At 48.0% G+C, this 15,439-nt stretch overlaps 1 protein-coding gene across 1 annotated transcript in view; it reads left to right on the top strand.

The window, feature by feature from the left end:
- Positions 1-15,439, top strand: part of HID1 (HID1 domain containing) — a 29,227-nt gene that overhangs the window by 287 nt on the left and 13,501 nt on the right. The window contains exons 2-5 of the mRNA XM_010579296.1: positions 7,759-7,908; positions 10,257-10,427; positions 13,201-13,314; positions 15,283-15,389. Of these exons, the coding sequence (XP_010577598.1) occupies positions 7,759-7,908; positions 10,257-10,427; positions 13,201-13,314; positions 15,283-15,389 (542 nt within the window). The remainder of the gene's footprint in view (positions 1-7,758; positions 7,909-10,256; positions 10,428-13,200; positions 13,315-15,282; positions 15,390-15,439) is intronic.

Below are 15,439 nucleotides of genomic sequence, written 5' to 3'. Positions count from 1 at the left end.
CCCCCCGGGGCTGAGGGAAGGGGGCGGCCGGGCCGCAGTCCACGCAGCCCGACCCTGGTGAGCAGGGAGGGCAGAGGTGACAACACCGCCGGGGGCTTTAGCCAAGGCTGGCTCTGGTCCAGGCTTTCGCAGTGAGGCCTTGCCATAAGGTTGGGGAGCCCACGGGGGGTCTGGGCAAGCTGGTCCTATCTGCCGTGTCGCTGATCTATGGAGAGGCACGAGTAACGCCATAAGGCCGCGCTCTGCCTCGGGGCAGCAGCCGGTTCGTGGGGACTGCCGTCAGGTCTGGCAGGGCCATGCCTGTGTCACCACGCTCACCGCCGCTGACATCTTTTGCTTTGCTAAACGGCATCGTGTGGTAGGAGACCGAGATGCTGCTGTCGTAAGGGATGTCCACAGCTCCTAATGTATTCAGCTGCAGGTTTGCATCATCACAAGGTTTGCCAATGCCCTCTTTTCTGTATCTTTTTTTTTTTCCTGAATAATTGGTGGAGAACCTTGCCCTGGTTTTGAGTCATAGCCAATTGAAAGGGCTGTTGGCCAACCATGATGTTGGGAGAGCTTTTTGCAGCAGAAGCAGCTTCTATCTGTTAGCTGTGAAATTATGCTTTATTTCTGCAGGCTGTAGAGGAGAAGGAATTAAGTGAAAGGAAGTCAGGACCGTGTATAGGGAGCATGGTTGCCTAGAGGTCTAGCAGATGTTGCACGTGTCCTGGGAGCTAGCTTAGTTCTTAAGTTGAGAACCTGGTAGCAGCAGCACACTGGCAGAAAATTAGTAGACTGTCCTTCTGTCTAAGGAGCAGAGGGATTTTGCTCTATTGAGCAATCATGTCTCAGGTTCTTCTGAGCTACAATGGAGAATTGCTGTTATGATCCACCTTTGGTGGTGAAGGAATAACAGCTGCTAAGAAAACTTGGAGGTTATGGCAGAAAAATACTTAATGATGGGGGATGAATTCAGAAGAAAAGGGTATGAATATAAAGGGTAATATGAGAAAATTTGTAAAAACTCAAGAGATGAAGACTAGGACTGGGGAATGAATCACGGATAGTAAGGCTGGAAGAGACTTTGAGAAACTGTGTTTATACTTTCTAAAGCAGTATCACTTCTATCCGCATTGCTCAGGAATGGCTTTTTTGAACATGTTCTTAAAAACCTCCAATTGTGGATGTTCCACAACATCCCTAGGCAAAAAAAAGAAGTGGATGAATTAATGTTTTAAGGGATTCTTCCAAAGTCTCATCCAGATGCTAAATAGTTCAGAATGCCTTCAGCTTTGGACTGTCCTTCCTCTACTGGGAAACATGCTTATCAAGTGAGATTGGCAGGGGGGTGGAAATCAAGCCTACAGAGATCTTCTCAGTCTGCTATTCACAAAGAAAATCCTGTATGAGGCAATCCTTCGTATTGCCAGCCAAGAAGAGTGCTCTCCTCCCCCGGTTTATCGATGTGTGTAATGAAAGAAGGTTCACTGGGGCCCCGAATAAAGGAAGGAGAAAAATCTTCATTCTTGGCTGGATTCACTTCACTTCTTTGCGGTCTAGGTGAGACTAACTGCCATGTGGAAAAAGGGTGGGGTGTTGGCGCTCCCATATTTACATACTGTAGAAGGGCACTGCTATTTGCTTGTGCAGAATGCGTGACTGGACTCTCCTGGAGTCTTCTGAGCTTGTACCAGAAGCAACCTCCGTGCAACCTCCTAGTCCATGAGACCCTGGATTCAAAACCAGGCTGCAATAACGGACAGAGTCAAATCCTTCAACACTGTTAGCTCAAAATACATTTTGCTTCTTCAGCAGCATGTCTCCTTTTTTGCAGCCTTCTCTTTTGACATTAGATTTTTGTCAAATCATTGGTAACATGAAACCGTGAGCTTAGTAATGCACTTATGTGGTGTTTCCTAAGGCTCTGATGGAAGGAAGAGGTTGAGCAGAAAGCACTGTTCACCGAACATAACACTTGAATGCTTGTAGCACACATGGAGCCCAGAACTTAAAAGTTGAACCAAGTCTGGACACAAATGAAATTCACTTAATTGATTTTTTTTTTTAATTAATTGCCAAAGAGGAACTCTGAAGGTGTAAGTCAATCACTTCAGAATTATTTTAGTGATTAAAAAAGAACAGTAGTACCAGAAGGAAGGAATTAGCTTATGCTACAGATGTGTATTTATAATCACATATGGAGAAATGGGCTTTAGGATTTTTATATGATACATATACATTACATTACACTGTATACCTTTAGATTCATAGAGCCCACCCTTTTAGTAATAAAACAGGTGTGCTTTATCATGGAGAATGTGTGAGCCCTCCCAAACTGCCCATCAAAATGCTGTCTACTTAACAGGTGAAGGGAAACATAAACTGCAACTATGACAACTAGTCAGTGGCAGAGCAGGGAACTGAAGCTGTGAGTCTTAACTGCTGGGGGAACATGGTTTCTTTTCTCAGTCAGTTAGCGATTAAATGGTTCCTGCAAGCAACCGACTGGAAGATAAGAAATTTTGATCTTGTGAACCAGCTTGTTAGATTTTAATGCTAGCTATGCCTCTGCTTTTAAAGAGACAGGGAGGATCAAATATGAGAGACAAACTCCAGTCCTTTCTTTTTCCCTGATGTGGAAATGCAGTAGTACAACAGGCTGTCAATTTGAGTCTGGTAAAAGTACATCTTGTGCTTGGAGAGAGGTCTGTTTCTGGTAGCCTATTTCTGATAGTATTCAAGCTTGACTCAAGTGTCCAAGTGTCTCAGGTTGATCAAAAGCAAAGTTGTTGTCTTAAAAGCAAAGCTGTAACTAACACTTCACGCAGCTGACTTTTGTCCTAGGCTTTCACTGCGACTTCCACAAATCCCATTTTCCATTTTCCTTTGCAACACTCTCTGCTGTGGGAGCAGACAACTGGTGACACTCATGTGGAGCCTCTCCTTGATTCTGCACTGCTGATCACAAAGATCCTATTACTCTGAAATATGTGTGGAGCTGCTGTCCTTGGCAGCAGAGATGAAATCTTGCTAGTTATTAACATTTTGAATAAATCTGTCCCCAGACTTTCCTTTTGCACAGTGGCTCACAAACAGATGGTACAAAGGTGTGTGAATTGCCTCAAACTAATCTGCTGGCCCTGCAGGGTTGCCTGATCTCCTAGAGCTTAATCAAGTGCTGCATGAATGGGTCTGTGGTCATTACACTCTGCAGTTTTGCCTCATTTGGGGTGGAAAGGAGCACGCTGCTGTTAAATATTATCTGAGCTTGCGTAGTACTGGCTATAAACCCTGGTCAGGGGCTAGGGCCCTACTCTGCTGTCGAGTCCCAGAAAAAGGAGAGTCCCTGCCCCAAATGCCTCACTACCTTGGCTGGTGGGATGCTCAGTTGGCATGTTAGCAAGAAGCAAAAGGAGAATACAGTGAGCAAGACTAGCGGCTGCTTGCCCCCTTGGTTCTCCACTGGCAATTTGTAGCAACCTTAGAACTGGTTTAAGGACAGCCCTCTGGTTGGGTCCTGTTCCAGGAATTGTGGGGAATGAGCTTTCGATGTAAAGGTGTAAGTGCAGAGAGCTCTTGGTTGGGAAGGAGAAAGCGAAGGTGGTGCTAGCGTCAGACTGAGGACAGTAAGGAATGGGGGGAGGCTGTGCCTTGGGACCTTTTCCTGTTTATAGGACATGGTCAGCTCCACTCTGTTTTCCTGTTTCCTCTGACGTATCTTGTTTGCCTGGGGATTGCCTGTTCAGGGCTGTGATTCTCCATTCAGTAACTGGCAAGATGCTTGCAAACTGAGCGTCTTCCTTTTCTGACTCCTACAGCGTGTGTGGGGTGTGCTTTAAAGAACCTGAAACTCAACATTTATAACTCTTGGGAAATAAAGGCTGGAGGTGTCCAGTAGCACAGGTTCCACCTTTGTGTGGCCAGCCTGCAGGTGGGAGGTCTTTACACCTTGCCCAGATTAACTGAAAGCAAAAGTCTCCCTCCTTGCCCACTCTGAGATGTGACATCACCTTGGCTCTGCCCATTGAATTCTCAGCAACCACTCTGCGCTACAGTCATCTCATCCTTTTGGTGTCAAGATCTTGGTTCAGGCAGCAGAGTCTCTCTCTGCCAGTTAGCTCTGTAACTTCAGCAGCCTCTGCAGTGGGATGCGTGGGGTGTCAAGAACTTCCTTTGCTCTCCAGATGTGCTGGTTGTTTTTCCAGAGTAGAGTTGAGCTACTGATCCCTCAATTCTTCTGGCAATGATGAAGTTCTTATTCTCATTGCACTGCTGGTGCAGAGCTGGTTGTCTGCACTTGCTGGAGGAACATCAGGCTCTTTCTTAACTGTTGCAGCTCCCTCCCCAAAAGAAGACAGATCTGTGCTCATCTGGAGGATCCGAAGTCCCTCCACCTCACAGCATGGCTGGCTGAGGATTCAACTCCTCGGAAGCTCTTCTGGTTGAAGCACTGTCAAAGTTAGCTGCGGTGCTGTGGGATTTGTTACTGCAGCATGTGCAGTACCAATACTTCTAACTAAATCTTGACATTTCCAAATGAAGATATCTGTGGCTGGTGAGCGAGACTGTTCTAGGTCTCTGTATTTCCCTTCTCTGTGAGCTAGATACAGGCTGTTGGGTGAGCTCAGCATGAGGAAATGGATATTTAGATCCCCAGAGATGCTGTGTGCAGAATACAATCAGCTTAAAAACATCCAGTAATGTTCTATCAAGGAGATGAATATTATGTGGATCGAGTAGCTTCATGATGCCAGACTGTTAATTAAAACAGGGGGGGCTGCGGGATGTGAGTGACTCAGTACTGAATCCGTGTCCCAGGGTTGTACATGGGATACCATCTGTTGATGAGGAGCTGACTTGCTGTAGCTATTAAAAATGAAAGAAATGGTGTTTTAGTGTAATCTGCTTGCCAAGATGGCAGCCGTGACATTAATGTGGCTGCAGCATCCGACATTGCAGTTTGGGTAATTGCTGCTATGCTTCTCTAACTGCATGTAATTTTAGTCGGAGACCGTGTTCTTCAATCTGTCTTAGCTGTTGTGTTACCACCTGTAAAACAGTGGCTGTGTTCAACCTCTGAGGAGGCCTCAGGCTAGTGGGAGGTAAAGGGATCTGTGTCTACTGGAGGGAAATGGTTTTCTGCTTCCCCTCTAGATGAGAGTGAAGCCATTATTTATGCATGATCTTCAATTAGCAGCAATTGCTGCTCACTGTTGTCAGTGGGAGTGGCTGTGGCAGGCAGCCAGTCAGTACATGTGGCAATTATACATGCGGTTGTGGTACATGGTTTGAAAGGGGGTGTAGGATGTGTAGGATGTTTCAAGCATTACATATATCAGATTTCCAAATACTTGGCTCTTTTTGAGGAGTGTAAGTAGGGATTAGATTTGCAAAATAGTTTTGCTTCCATTTAAGCATTTCATGCCCAGGTTACAAAGAGCGCAGCTCCTTTGCACACTCAGGATGCTGAAAGTCAGGCTGTAAACACTTGCCTGTTCCTACAGATCCCCTCTGAGCTGTGGTGTTGAATCATTTGGAAAAAGTTGTTCTTCCGTTGGGAAGAGGTTTGGTGGGAACTTGCTTTGGTGGCCAGGTGATAAAATGAAGAGGGTTTCAGCACTAGAGCAGAGTTTAAGAAGTTGCTTAAACACCTGTGGACTTTTTTCTGATTTTGTTTTTAAAGGCTGGAGAGTCACTTGGGCTGATTCACTGCATGGCTGGAAGGACCAGGACAAGCAATAATCAGCCTCTACGGCACTGGAGCGTTAAGGCAGATTGCTGCAGGGCAGTAACCTGCTATACCAGTTTGGGGGCAGCCAGCCTGCCTCCCTGCCCCTCTCACTTTTTGGCCTTTGGGTGGTAGTGACACATCACCTGTTCCCAGACTGTGGCTGTTAATTCAGGAGGTGATAGCAAAGGGGGAAGTGCAGCACTTCTCCATGTCAGAGCTGTGAATGAGCTGTTCTCCCTGGAGTCGCGTCTTAGCTCCATTTAGAAACAGCATAGAGCTGGGCAAGCTTTCTGCCTACTACAGCAAAGCTGGGAGTGGGCAGGAATTAAGTTAAACACACATTCATATTTTTGCCCCTTTCCCATCTGACATGGTAGACCCGCCCACGGTGCTGATTATCTCAGTTAGCGAGAGCTGCTGTTTGCTTTAGAGCTGGTGCACATTGCAGATAGGAGGCTCCCTTCATCCCAAGCCAAGGGCTGGGGTTGCTCAGGTGGATGGCTCTTCTGACCTGCTGAGCATGCCACCGTGCCTTGGCATGGCTGGGGAAACTCCTCTGGAAAAGCTTCCATTTTCCTCTTCTGTCTGAAGTTGTAGATCCATCTGTTTCACACTGCTTGGCATAAATAGACATGTATTTATCCCACCCCTGTAGCTGGACCCTTGGGCTGAGTGAGCACTCCCAGACTTGTTTGGGTGATGCCTATCTCTTGGCAAGTATTAGTATTTAGATGGGAAGAGCTGTGCTCAGTTTTAGGCTGGCTGAAAAGTTAAGTCTTTCCTGATTATTCAGAGCTCCCAGGCTTTGGATGCCTGAGATGTTGTGTAATCGAGATGCCTTCTTGTTCAGCAAACAGTGCTGGCATTTTCACCTTCTGGGGAGTGGCAGGTCATCATCGCACTTCTGCAGGGTTGGAGTCACCTCTGGTCCTGTTTGTCTGGGCCTCTGCTTCACCTTGAATGGCCAGCGCTGCTCTCTGGCTCTACAAAGCCATAAAGGGCAAAGTAAGGTCCAGTCCGCTTTGTTCAGCCGCATATAACCTGACACCCAGGTTGGCATCATTATTTTGATTTCTAAGTAGATGCCATGCTGTCACGAAGAAGCTGGGGGGATTTAACATTGGGACTCTGCGGCCAGCTGTACAGAGCTGTCTTTCCAGCTGCAGCCTGGCAAACAGACCGTCCTTATGGCCAGCATCCCTAGCAGTGGGGTTTCAGGGTGGGCTTGAGGAGAATACTTACCCTCTCACTGTGGAAAGGGGACAACAGTGCTGGTAAAAAGAGGAGGTTGTCTGCACCTGCAGAGCCAGAAAAGGTAATGGGAAGAGGTGTGTTCCCACGCATGTAGGGGGAGTGGGCTTCTCAGACCATGGGTCTGAAATGGATTGCTTTTTTTGGTATATCAGTCTCCTCCTTCCATCTTCCTCTTTGAATTGCACACTTAGTGCTTTTTAAGAACAAAGCCTTGGCAGTGACCAGCTGCACTGAGTCCACTTCCCTATAAATATTTGATTCAGAAAGATCGATTCCATTGCATCCGTAAGTGCTTTGAGGTGGGTCTGTCAGTTCTGTGGGTCCGTTCATGCCCTACTGTGAGATGTCCCTGATTGCTTCCTTGAGACTTTGGTTACAGTAGAAGTAATTCCAGTGCATGCTCAGGGCATCCTTGGCTTACTCTGAAGGTGACAGAATGCATGATGGTAGCCTGGCCCACGCATGCTGGTAAAGACCTTGTAATACATGCCCCAGGTCGCAGACAAGCGGGAGGCCTCATGTATGTTGTGACTCCATGAAAGACTTGGAGAGTCCCAGTCTAATGCAGTTGGTCTTGCTGATCACCCACTTGCTGAGGGAATGCTCTGTTTGGGGGATCAAATTGGCTAAAGACCTGATAAAGAGGTTGAGGTACAAAACCAGTGCCAGTATGTTTTATTGAACCTCTTCTCTGCCTGGTCCCATCCCCAAGCCAGGCATAATCGCTGATGTTTGAACTTCATAGAATGGTAGTTCTGCATCTGTAACCATGTTTGTTTCTTCCACAGCCTGTGGAGGCAACGGATGATGCCTTTTGGGACCAGTTCTGGGCAGACACAGCCACTTCAGTGCAGGATGTCTTTGCCCTTGTACCAGCTGCAGAGATCCGAGCAGTGAGAGAAGAATCGCCTTCAAACTTGGCGACTTTGTGTTATAAGGTAAGGTTGGTGCTGTCTTATTCCTTGGTGCTGTGCTAGCAGGGGAGTGTCCCTGGATCAATAGCCCTATGACTTCCAAGGTGAGAAAGGTACCATATTATTTCCTTGCACCACATGATGTGCTTGCTTGTCCCTGTCTTCTTGTGTTGGTAACTCTCAGCTCTTCCTCTCTTGGTTTAGCACAGACCACGGCTGGCATTTGCTCACTTTGGAGCCTTTTTCTGCTTGTCCCCTTCCTGTGTTTCACTCTGCCCTCTTGGGTCTTGCCTGCTGTATAAACTGCTTCCTGCTTAGGGGACTTTGTACCAAGGCTGCATATTTGTGGTGAGGCTGGTACATCTGATTCCTTGTCTGCATCTAGTTGCTCCTCACCATGCATCAGTCTGGCTTCAAGCTGGTAGAACCCAGAGGGATGTGGAGATTGTCACTGTATAAGTGCCTGGATGAAGTTCAAGAGAGATCTTAAGGCTTTTCTTCCTTCTGCTGTAATATCAGAACATCCCTGGTACTGCTTCTGGTGTTGCCGCATCCTTGTGTGGAGCACAAGGGACATTGACTCACGTTTCCTACCCTGCTAGGTTTGGCAAACTGTCAAGCTGGTGAGCAACAGCCTGAGACTTATTCTGCCTGGGAAAGTGCAGGTGTTAATAATTCTCCTGATTAACCTTGAATTTGTAGCATTGGAAACATTTGGAATGGTATTTTCCCAGTTTTAAATGGTTGTTGCTGTCCTGTTTTTCTTTCCTGCTCTACAAAATGTGGATGAGACCTACTGAATCATACTGAAGGTACCTCTGACTGGGAATCGTGCCTCAGACAGATGCCTGTAGTGGATACTTGAGAAAATACAAAAATGAGGAAAAATGGAATGGTTCTTCCCTAGTGCCATCTCCTGGCTTCTGGCAGTCAGCAGCTTGGGAATCGAAAAGGGCCTAGGAGACCTGTACTGACTACTGTACTGCCTTTGACTCTGTGTTCTCTTTCCCCCCAAACCAAGACTAAAATATGGGCTGTTCTCCTTACTGGAAACAGATGTGCTGGAAGACCTGATGACTGCAGGGCTGTTTATCCAGGAGCCCTAGATCTTGGGATATCAGAGTCAGAGGAGCCTGCAGACTTCTGCAGTGCTTTTGCCAGGCTGAGGGCCCTGACCTGTGCCATGTGCCACTGGACTTGGCAATGCTGCGTGTTCGTGGAGAGCACAACAGTGTGGCTGAAATGTCATTTGCAGTCATGGCTAGAGACTCAGACTGTACAGAGTCATAAACGTGCCTGAAAAAATAGTAAGCTCAGTCACAGAGTAGTGTGTGGACAGAATGAGACTATGCAAACAGCATTTAAATACCCATTAAGGCAATGACGCAAGCTAGCAGAGTCAGCGACCCAGACAGTCTGCTATGAAAATAAGCAGGGACACATGACCTCATGAATTAAAAAGCAGCAAGGTGAATCCTTGGTATATGTTTTGGCTTTCATTCCCCCTCTGTTTCCCCTTGGGATCAAGGAGTAAGAGCAAGTGGGTGCAGCTGCTGGGGGAAGGAGCTGCCTTTTTCTATCTGTGGGTAAAACCTCCTGCCACTGCCTCCTGGGGCTGTGGTTGCTGGCTGGCAAGACCCACATCCTATTCTGAAAAACCCAGTGACTGTCTGCATTGGCAGTTGCAGCAGTGATTGAATGGACTGTGGAGACTCAGCCCAGAAGCTCTTTCCAGAGCAGCAGTCCTGTTCACAGGGTCAGTGGGGGAAACGTGGACAAACACCCTCCTTTGCAGCAGGACCTTGACAGACTCTGTTGGAGGCTGTATCCGTACACTTAATGGTCACAGGTAGCAGCTTAGCTCACACCTCTTGGGTCAGGAGAGGTCCCTGCTGTAAACAGCACATGCGGATCTGTCAGTTTGTGTGTTTCTGTGCAATCTTCTGCTGCCTCGCACCATGCAGCACAGCACTGCTGCCTTGGTTCTGCCTGTGTCTTGTGTACTTGATGCGGCTGATTAAGCTGATCTGCTCTTTGCAGTGTGGTGTCATGGAGCAGTGCTGGAAGGAGCCTTCTGGTGCTCTGGCTGGCTGTCTCACATGGCATGACACGTGGACTGTGTGGATTAGCCCTGGCATGTGAGGTATCTAGCAGTGGGACAGTAGATATTCAAGAAGGTCTGTTTAAGATCATGAACCCTATTTCTGCAGTGTTTCAAACAGCAACAGCACCTGTACCATTGAACTCGGAGAAAATGGGCTCCAAGAACTGCTTATAGCTATGTGAGGGTGTCACCAGCAGGACAGACCTGCCCAACTCTTGCTAACTTGTGTTGAGGCTAATGCTACCTGCCCCGATTTTGTTTCCTTCAGGCTGTGGAGAAGCTGGTGCAGGGAGCAGAGAGCGGCTGCCACACGGAGAAGGAGAGGCAAATCGTCTTGAACTGCTGCCGGCTCCTCACCCGAATTCTGCCTTACATCTTTGAGGACCCAGACTGGAGAGGTTTCTTCTGGTCAACTGTCCCTGGGGCTGGCCGAGGAGGGGTCTGTCTCTTGGCACTTACTCTGCTTTCTGGAGGGTGAAGGGGAGGCTGCAGCGAGGAGACCCTATGTACATTTGGGGGCAACTTTATTCCAGTTATTTCTATTCAGTCAGAAATTAGGTAGCACCTTCTAAGTTCTTTTCCTTCCTTTGATTCTTGCTGTTCTTCCTCTTACCCTCAGCTGCTTTGTTTGGCACAGGTTGCTGCATCATCTGAATATTTCACTTGGGTGTGTAGCTGTAGGGGAGCACTGGTATGTGAGGGAAGGCTTCTCCAGTATAACTGAAGGTGTGAATCAAAATGAACATGAGAGCGGTACTAAGAGCTGTATGACTTTCTTCAACTGAAATGACCTTGTTCCGTTAGCTAAAGTTGATTTAAGATTCAAGTCAAACAGAAATAGGGTGTCATTTCCACTGATTTTACAATGTCACATTTAAAGCAAACAGTGTCAGAGAAGCTCTCAGCATCATGATTCAATACCCTGCTTATGAGCTGAGTTGATACAGTTTTAACCAGGGGCCTAGCCTGATAGGTGAAGCCCACAACTGGGCAAGAGTGGTTAAAGAATTAGGTACCGTTTCTGGCTCTGTCAGTGACATGTATAACCTCAGGGGAGTCTCTGAACTTCCCTACATTTCTCTGTCTGGAGAGCAGGCACAATAGTGCTCTTCTGTGTCTCTCAGAGGAGCAGGGCAAAAGTACTTCAGGATCTCCTGCAAATAGGAGAAATAGTATTGAAAACACAGTTGAGTTAGGCCAGCAATACATACTTGCCTGCTTGCTCCCTCAGCAGATGCCTGCTCTGTGCATAGAAAGCCCTCTCTTATGAGTTTCTGAATCTGCAGGTCAGTGTGGCTGTACTGAAGAGTGTGGTTTCCCCTGAACGTTAAGTGTACTGCAGTGTTTTTGGGGAAGGTTATAAAGGATCAGCAGTGGTTGGTACAGTACAAACCTTGCACCTTGCGCTGTCTCTGCCTGTCACCTCTAGTCTGTTTTGCCTGAGGCACTTCAAGGGGAAGTTCTGGGTGGTGGAAAGGGAAGTCTTTGCTAGCCCTGCTGTGTTATGTGATCTGTGTGATTGGGAGGGTGGTGGTTGTCCATCCTTTCATCCCTGCAGGGGCTGGGGAATTCTGGAGAGGCTTTATAATGGAGGAGCTTGTTTTGGGAAGGAATTCGCAGGGTGCCTAGAGCTCCAATCCAGCCAGGCTGCTGTTACAACTGTTCTTCTACCTTGTTCAGCACCTGGAAGAGAGAGTTTCTCAGCCTCAGAGTGGTGGGGACACCCCAAGGTGATCCAGCCCGGTGCATGTGTGCTGGGTTTGGGAGCCCTCCTGCTGCACTGTGCCTCCTGAATGTTGGTGGAGCTGTTGTGGTTCAGTGTGCTCCATCATTTAACCATATGCAGAAGCAGCTGTAGGGCTGGCTGAGCTGCCTGGCAGGGGATAACAAATAAAGCCCCTGAGATGTTAGAGAAGCTGGGGCCACGTCTAATCTAGGGGCAACAGCTTTGCTCTCTGAAGGCTGATTTCTCCCTGGGAACTGAAAGGGAAGGTGGTGGTATCCCTGGACCGTTAGCAAATATCTCTGTGATTATCTTTCACCTGCTTCATGATGCAGTGATGGATGGCAGAGCTCCCTGGGGCATGGGTGCCTTCCTCCTGTAAGGGAGTCTGTATTATGTACAGATCTATTGGTTTGTTTTGTGTCACCCATTTTGGATGTGGTGGTACCCAGAGCCTGCAGGGATTTTTTCTGGCAGCCGAGGTGAGGTTAGCAAAGATCATTCTTGGAAAAGAAATCCCCTTGTACCCTAATGCTTGTCATTTCATCTCTGACTGCGAGCTCAAGTAAAAGCATCTTTGCTGTGCTGGCTCAATCCATCCTCTCTGGGCCTCTCCTTACATCCGGGATCTGTTTGATGGTAGTCTTCCTGCTGTCACCGAGACAGACGTCAGAGCCACACAGGCTATTATCTCCATTAGCTGCCTGCTGTGATTTAAGAGCCATGTGTCATGTGCAGGCTGACAGAGGCCTGGCTGAGATAGATAAGCTCCTGCCATTCCTGCTCCCTGCCTTTCCCTCCAGCACCAGGGTGTGGTGGGGAAGGCCTCCCATCCAGGATGCTCTTTGACAGGCAGTATCTGGCAAGGTTTCCCATGGCAACGGCTGCAGCAGAGTAGCCATGCATGATTCGAGTGATTGCTTTGAACGCTGGAGATGGCAAAATCCTCTCTGCTGTCATTCTTGCTCTGCCACGGCAGACTGAGGTGGCCCCTTGCATGGTGCACACAGCCTTTCCTGGTTCTGTCACCTCCAGTTCTGGGCAGCCCATACAGGACTTTGAGAGGTTTTACACCTTATCACTGCTGGCTGGCTTCTTCCTATTGCTGTCTTTGTGGACCATCCACATCACCCTCCTTCATGACTGTAAAACCCTCTTCTCTGTAAATGGTTCTCTTTCCTTTTGTCTTCAATAAGTCGAGCATCTCCATGTGGCAAGGTCCAGTGCTACTCTTCTGTTTCCCCAACATCTCTAGGCCTTTGTCTGCTCAGTTTGGTGAGCTTGTTCCTGTTTAGTCATCACCTTTCAGGAGGAATTTCTTTCTTTTACTGGCTAGTTTTTGTGTGTTTCTCCCTCTTGTTCCTTTGTAGCTTCTTGCCTCCCTGCTTGTTCTTGGAGTGTATCTTCTCTTGCTGTATTATACTAGTGTTACTATGTGCATTTTGCTAACCCTGGGCTGACAATACTGTTCCACGTTTCTTGCTTTTAGGGAGATGAAGACGATGAAAATGCCCGGCCACTGGCCGAGTCTTTGCTCCTTGCTGTCGCAGATCTGCTCTTCTGTCCTGATTTCACTGTGCAGAGCCACCGGAGGAGCACGGTGGTAAGTTGAAACATGAGAGCATCTGCATAGAGGTGGATTAGCTGCATGGTAGGGGGGTACCCTAGAAAACCCCAGCAGCTTTCTGCAAACCTGCAGGCAGGAAAATACGGAGTTGCTGAGATTGAACCCACAGTGACTAATATTGATCAACACTTCGAGTTCATCTTGTGGTGTTTGTGCCTTCTAAAACAGATGTTCTGAGACAGCTGGGTGAGCCTCAGCTGGAGTGGCTGGCACTTACCCTTGCACTACAGCTCGCCCCTCAGGAAAAGGTGGTTCTGGCAAACAACCGCTCTTCTGCTGTTGCCAGCAAAGCAGAGACCTTTAGCACCTTGTTCCTTTCGCTGGCAATTTGGTGCAGACCGGGGCAGGAAGCAGCTGTTTGCCTGATCACAGGTGCTGTGATTTGAATTAGTAGATGGTCTCTGTTGTGTCTTTCCACCTCCTCTTCCTCTTTGTATCATTGCAGCAAAGACAAATGTGTTCTGATCCTTATGGTGATTGTCTTTACTTCAGAGGAGTTCCCTGAAGCAGGGATCTCCTACCAGGTGTGCTAATGACAGATTCTGGTGCATCTGCCTCCCTCCCTCCGTCTCTCTCCCTCTCCCCCCGCCAATGACTCTGAGGTGTTTCTTGTAGGTCCAGTCTGTAAACAAAAGTGAGCAGCCCTCCTTTTTGGTATACCTATGAAGTAAATTAAAAATGAATGTGCTAAACCACTGTGTATTTGATGGCTGCAAAATTCCCTGACAAGCCTGAGTACTAAATTGCTTGCTTGAGGTTTCTGGGTAGTAGAAATAGGGTTGAAATCTATCACCTGGGGATGAAGGGGCAAGGCTGGATCAGAGCTACCTATGTGCTTAGAGTAAGCGGGAGTGAGGCTGAAGTAGGTGGACTTGCTGTCTAGTGCTGTTACTTGGGTGGATTGCACAAGTTGGGGTGACAAAAGTTTTTCCTGGGAGAGCCCTACCGCACTGCACCTGTGATTTCTCCCTTGGCAGCAGCCAACCTGGTTTTCCAGGGCTCTGGGCAACTTGAATTAGACAATGAGATCGTGAATGCTTTATGTTCCATGCTGTTAGCTGCCTGCGTCCTCTGTAGTCTTTGTCTGGCTTGTCTTCCCTCTCTGGATCTGGTCTGACTGCAGGTTCAGAGCAGAGAGATGGGTACAACCACCTCATGCACATGGCAGAACAGCGTATGGCCTCAGAGGTACAGATTGTGGTGGATAGTTGCTGAAGCAGAATTGAGTAAAAAGGAGGACTAAGAACTGGGAGGGAATGGGTAAAGGAGATCTGGGACTGACCCATACTCTTTCGCTGTTTGCCCTCCTACTGAAGTCAGTCCTGGAATTATGGCTAGAAACTGGGGCTCCCTCTGTCATGCACAGTGCCTGCATCTCTGTGTTTTATCACTTGCTTGCAAAGTCTGAGCAATTTGAGGGTTAATTTGCTGCTTTTCCTGCCTTTGGGGTGCAGCCATAGGGAGTCACCATTATGTGGGTAAACTCAACATGACGTGCCCTGAGGTAGGGCCAAGGTGTTGAGCAGGACTGAACCCCTGTGTGGTGCTCCTGATCTGCAAGGGAAAAGCCCTGACCTGGGCTGTTTTATGAGATGTGGAGGAAAGGAGAGGAGATGGTGATGCATCCAGTAGTGAGAACAGAATGTATTTTGGATCCTTTGGCACTGGGTGACCCTTCCCAGTGGATGTGGCTAGCATTGCACCTTAGCATGCTAGAGGAATGGCCTCATTCTGCGTGGTGCTCAGTACCTGTTGAAGATGAGAGGCCCTCTGTCAGGGATGCTCCCTGCGTGGGGCTAGTATGCACAGTCTGAGTGTTTGGATGCTTCTCTGCTTGTTTCTTTGCTATTGCTAAAGAGAGCAGCTGAACTGCCTCGGATACCACTAGCGCTGTCAGCTCTTGCTCTTGCCTTCTGTGGTCCAACCTCTTATTTCTCCCCACAGGACACAGCAGAAGATATCCACTCCATTGACAGCTGTGAGTACATCTGGGAGGCAGGAGTGGGCTTCGCTCATTCTCCACAGCCTAACTACATCCATGACTTGAATAGGTAAGAGGGTCTACAAAGCAGAATGGAAAGAAACTGGGTGCAGGAGAGGG

The sequence above is a fragment of the Haliaeetus leucocephalus genome, unplaced genomic scaffold (assembly GCF_000737465.1).
Source record: "Haliaeetus leucocephalus isolate CR32 unplaced genomic scaffold, Haliaeetus_leucocephalus-4.0 Scaffold657, whole genome shotgun sequence".
Taxonomy (NCBI): Eukaryota; Metazoa; Chordata; class Aves; order Accipitriformes; family Accipitridae; genus Haliaeetus; species Haliaeetus leucocephalus.
The sequence above is the reverse complement of the archived record's forward strand: the minus strand, read 5'-3'. Positions and strand labels throughout refer to the sequence as shown.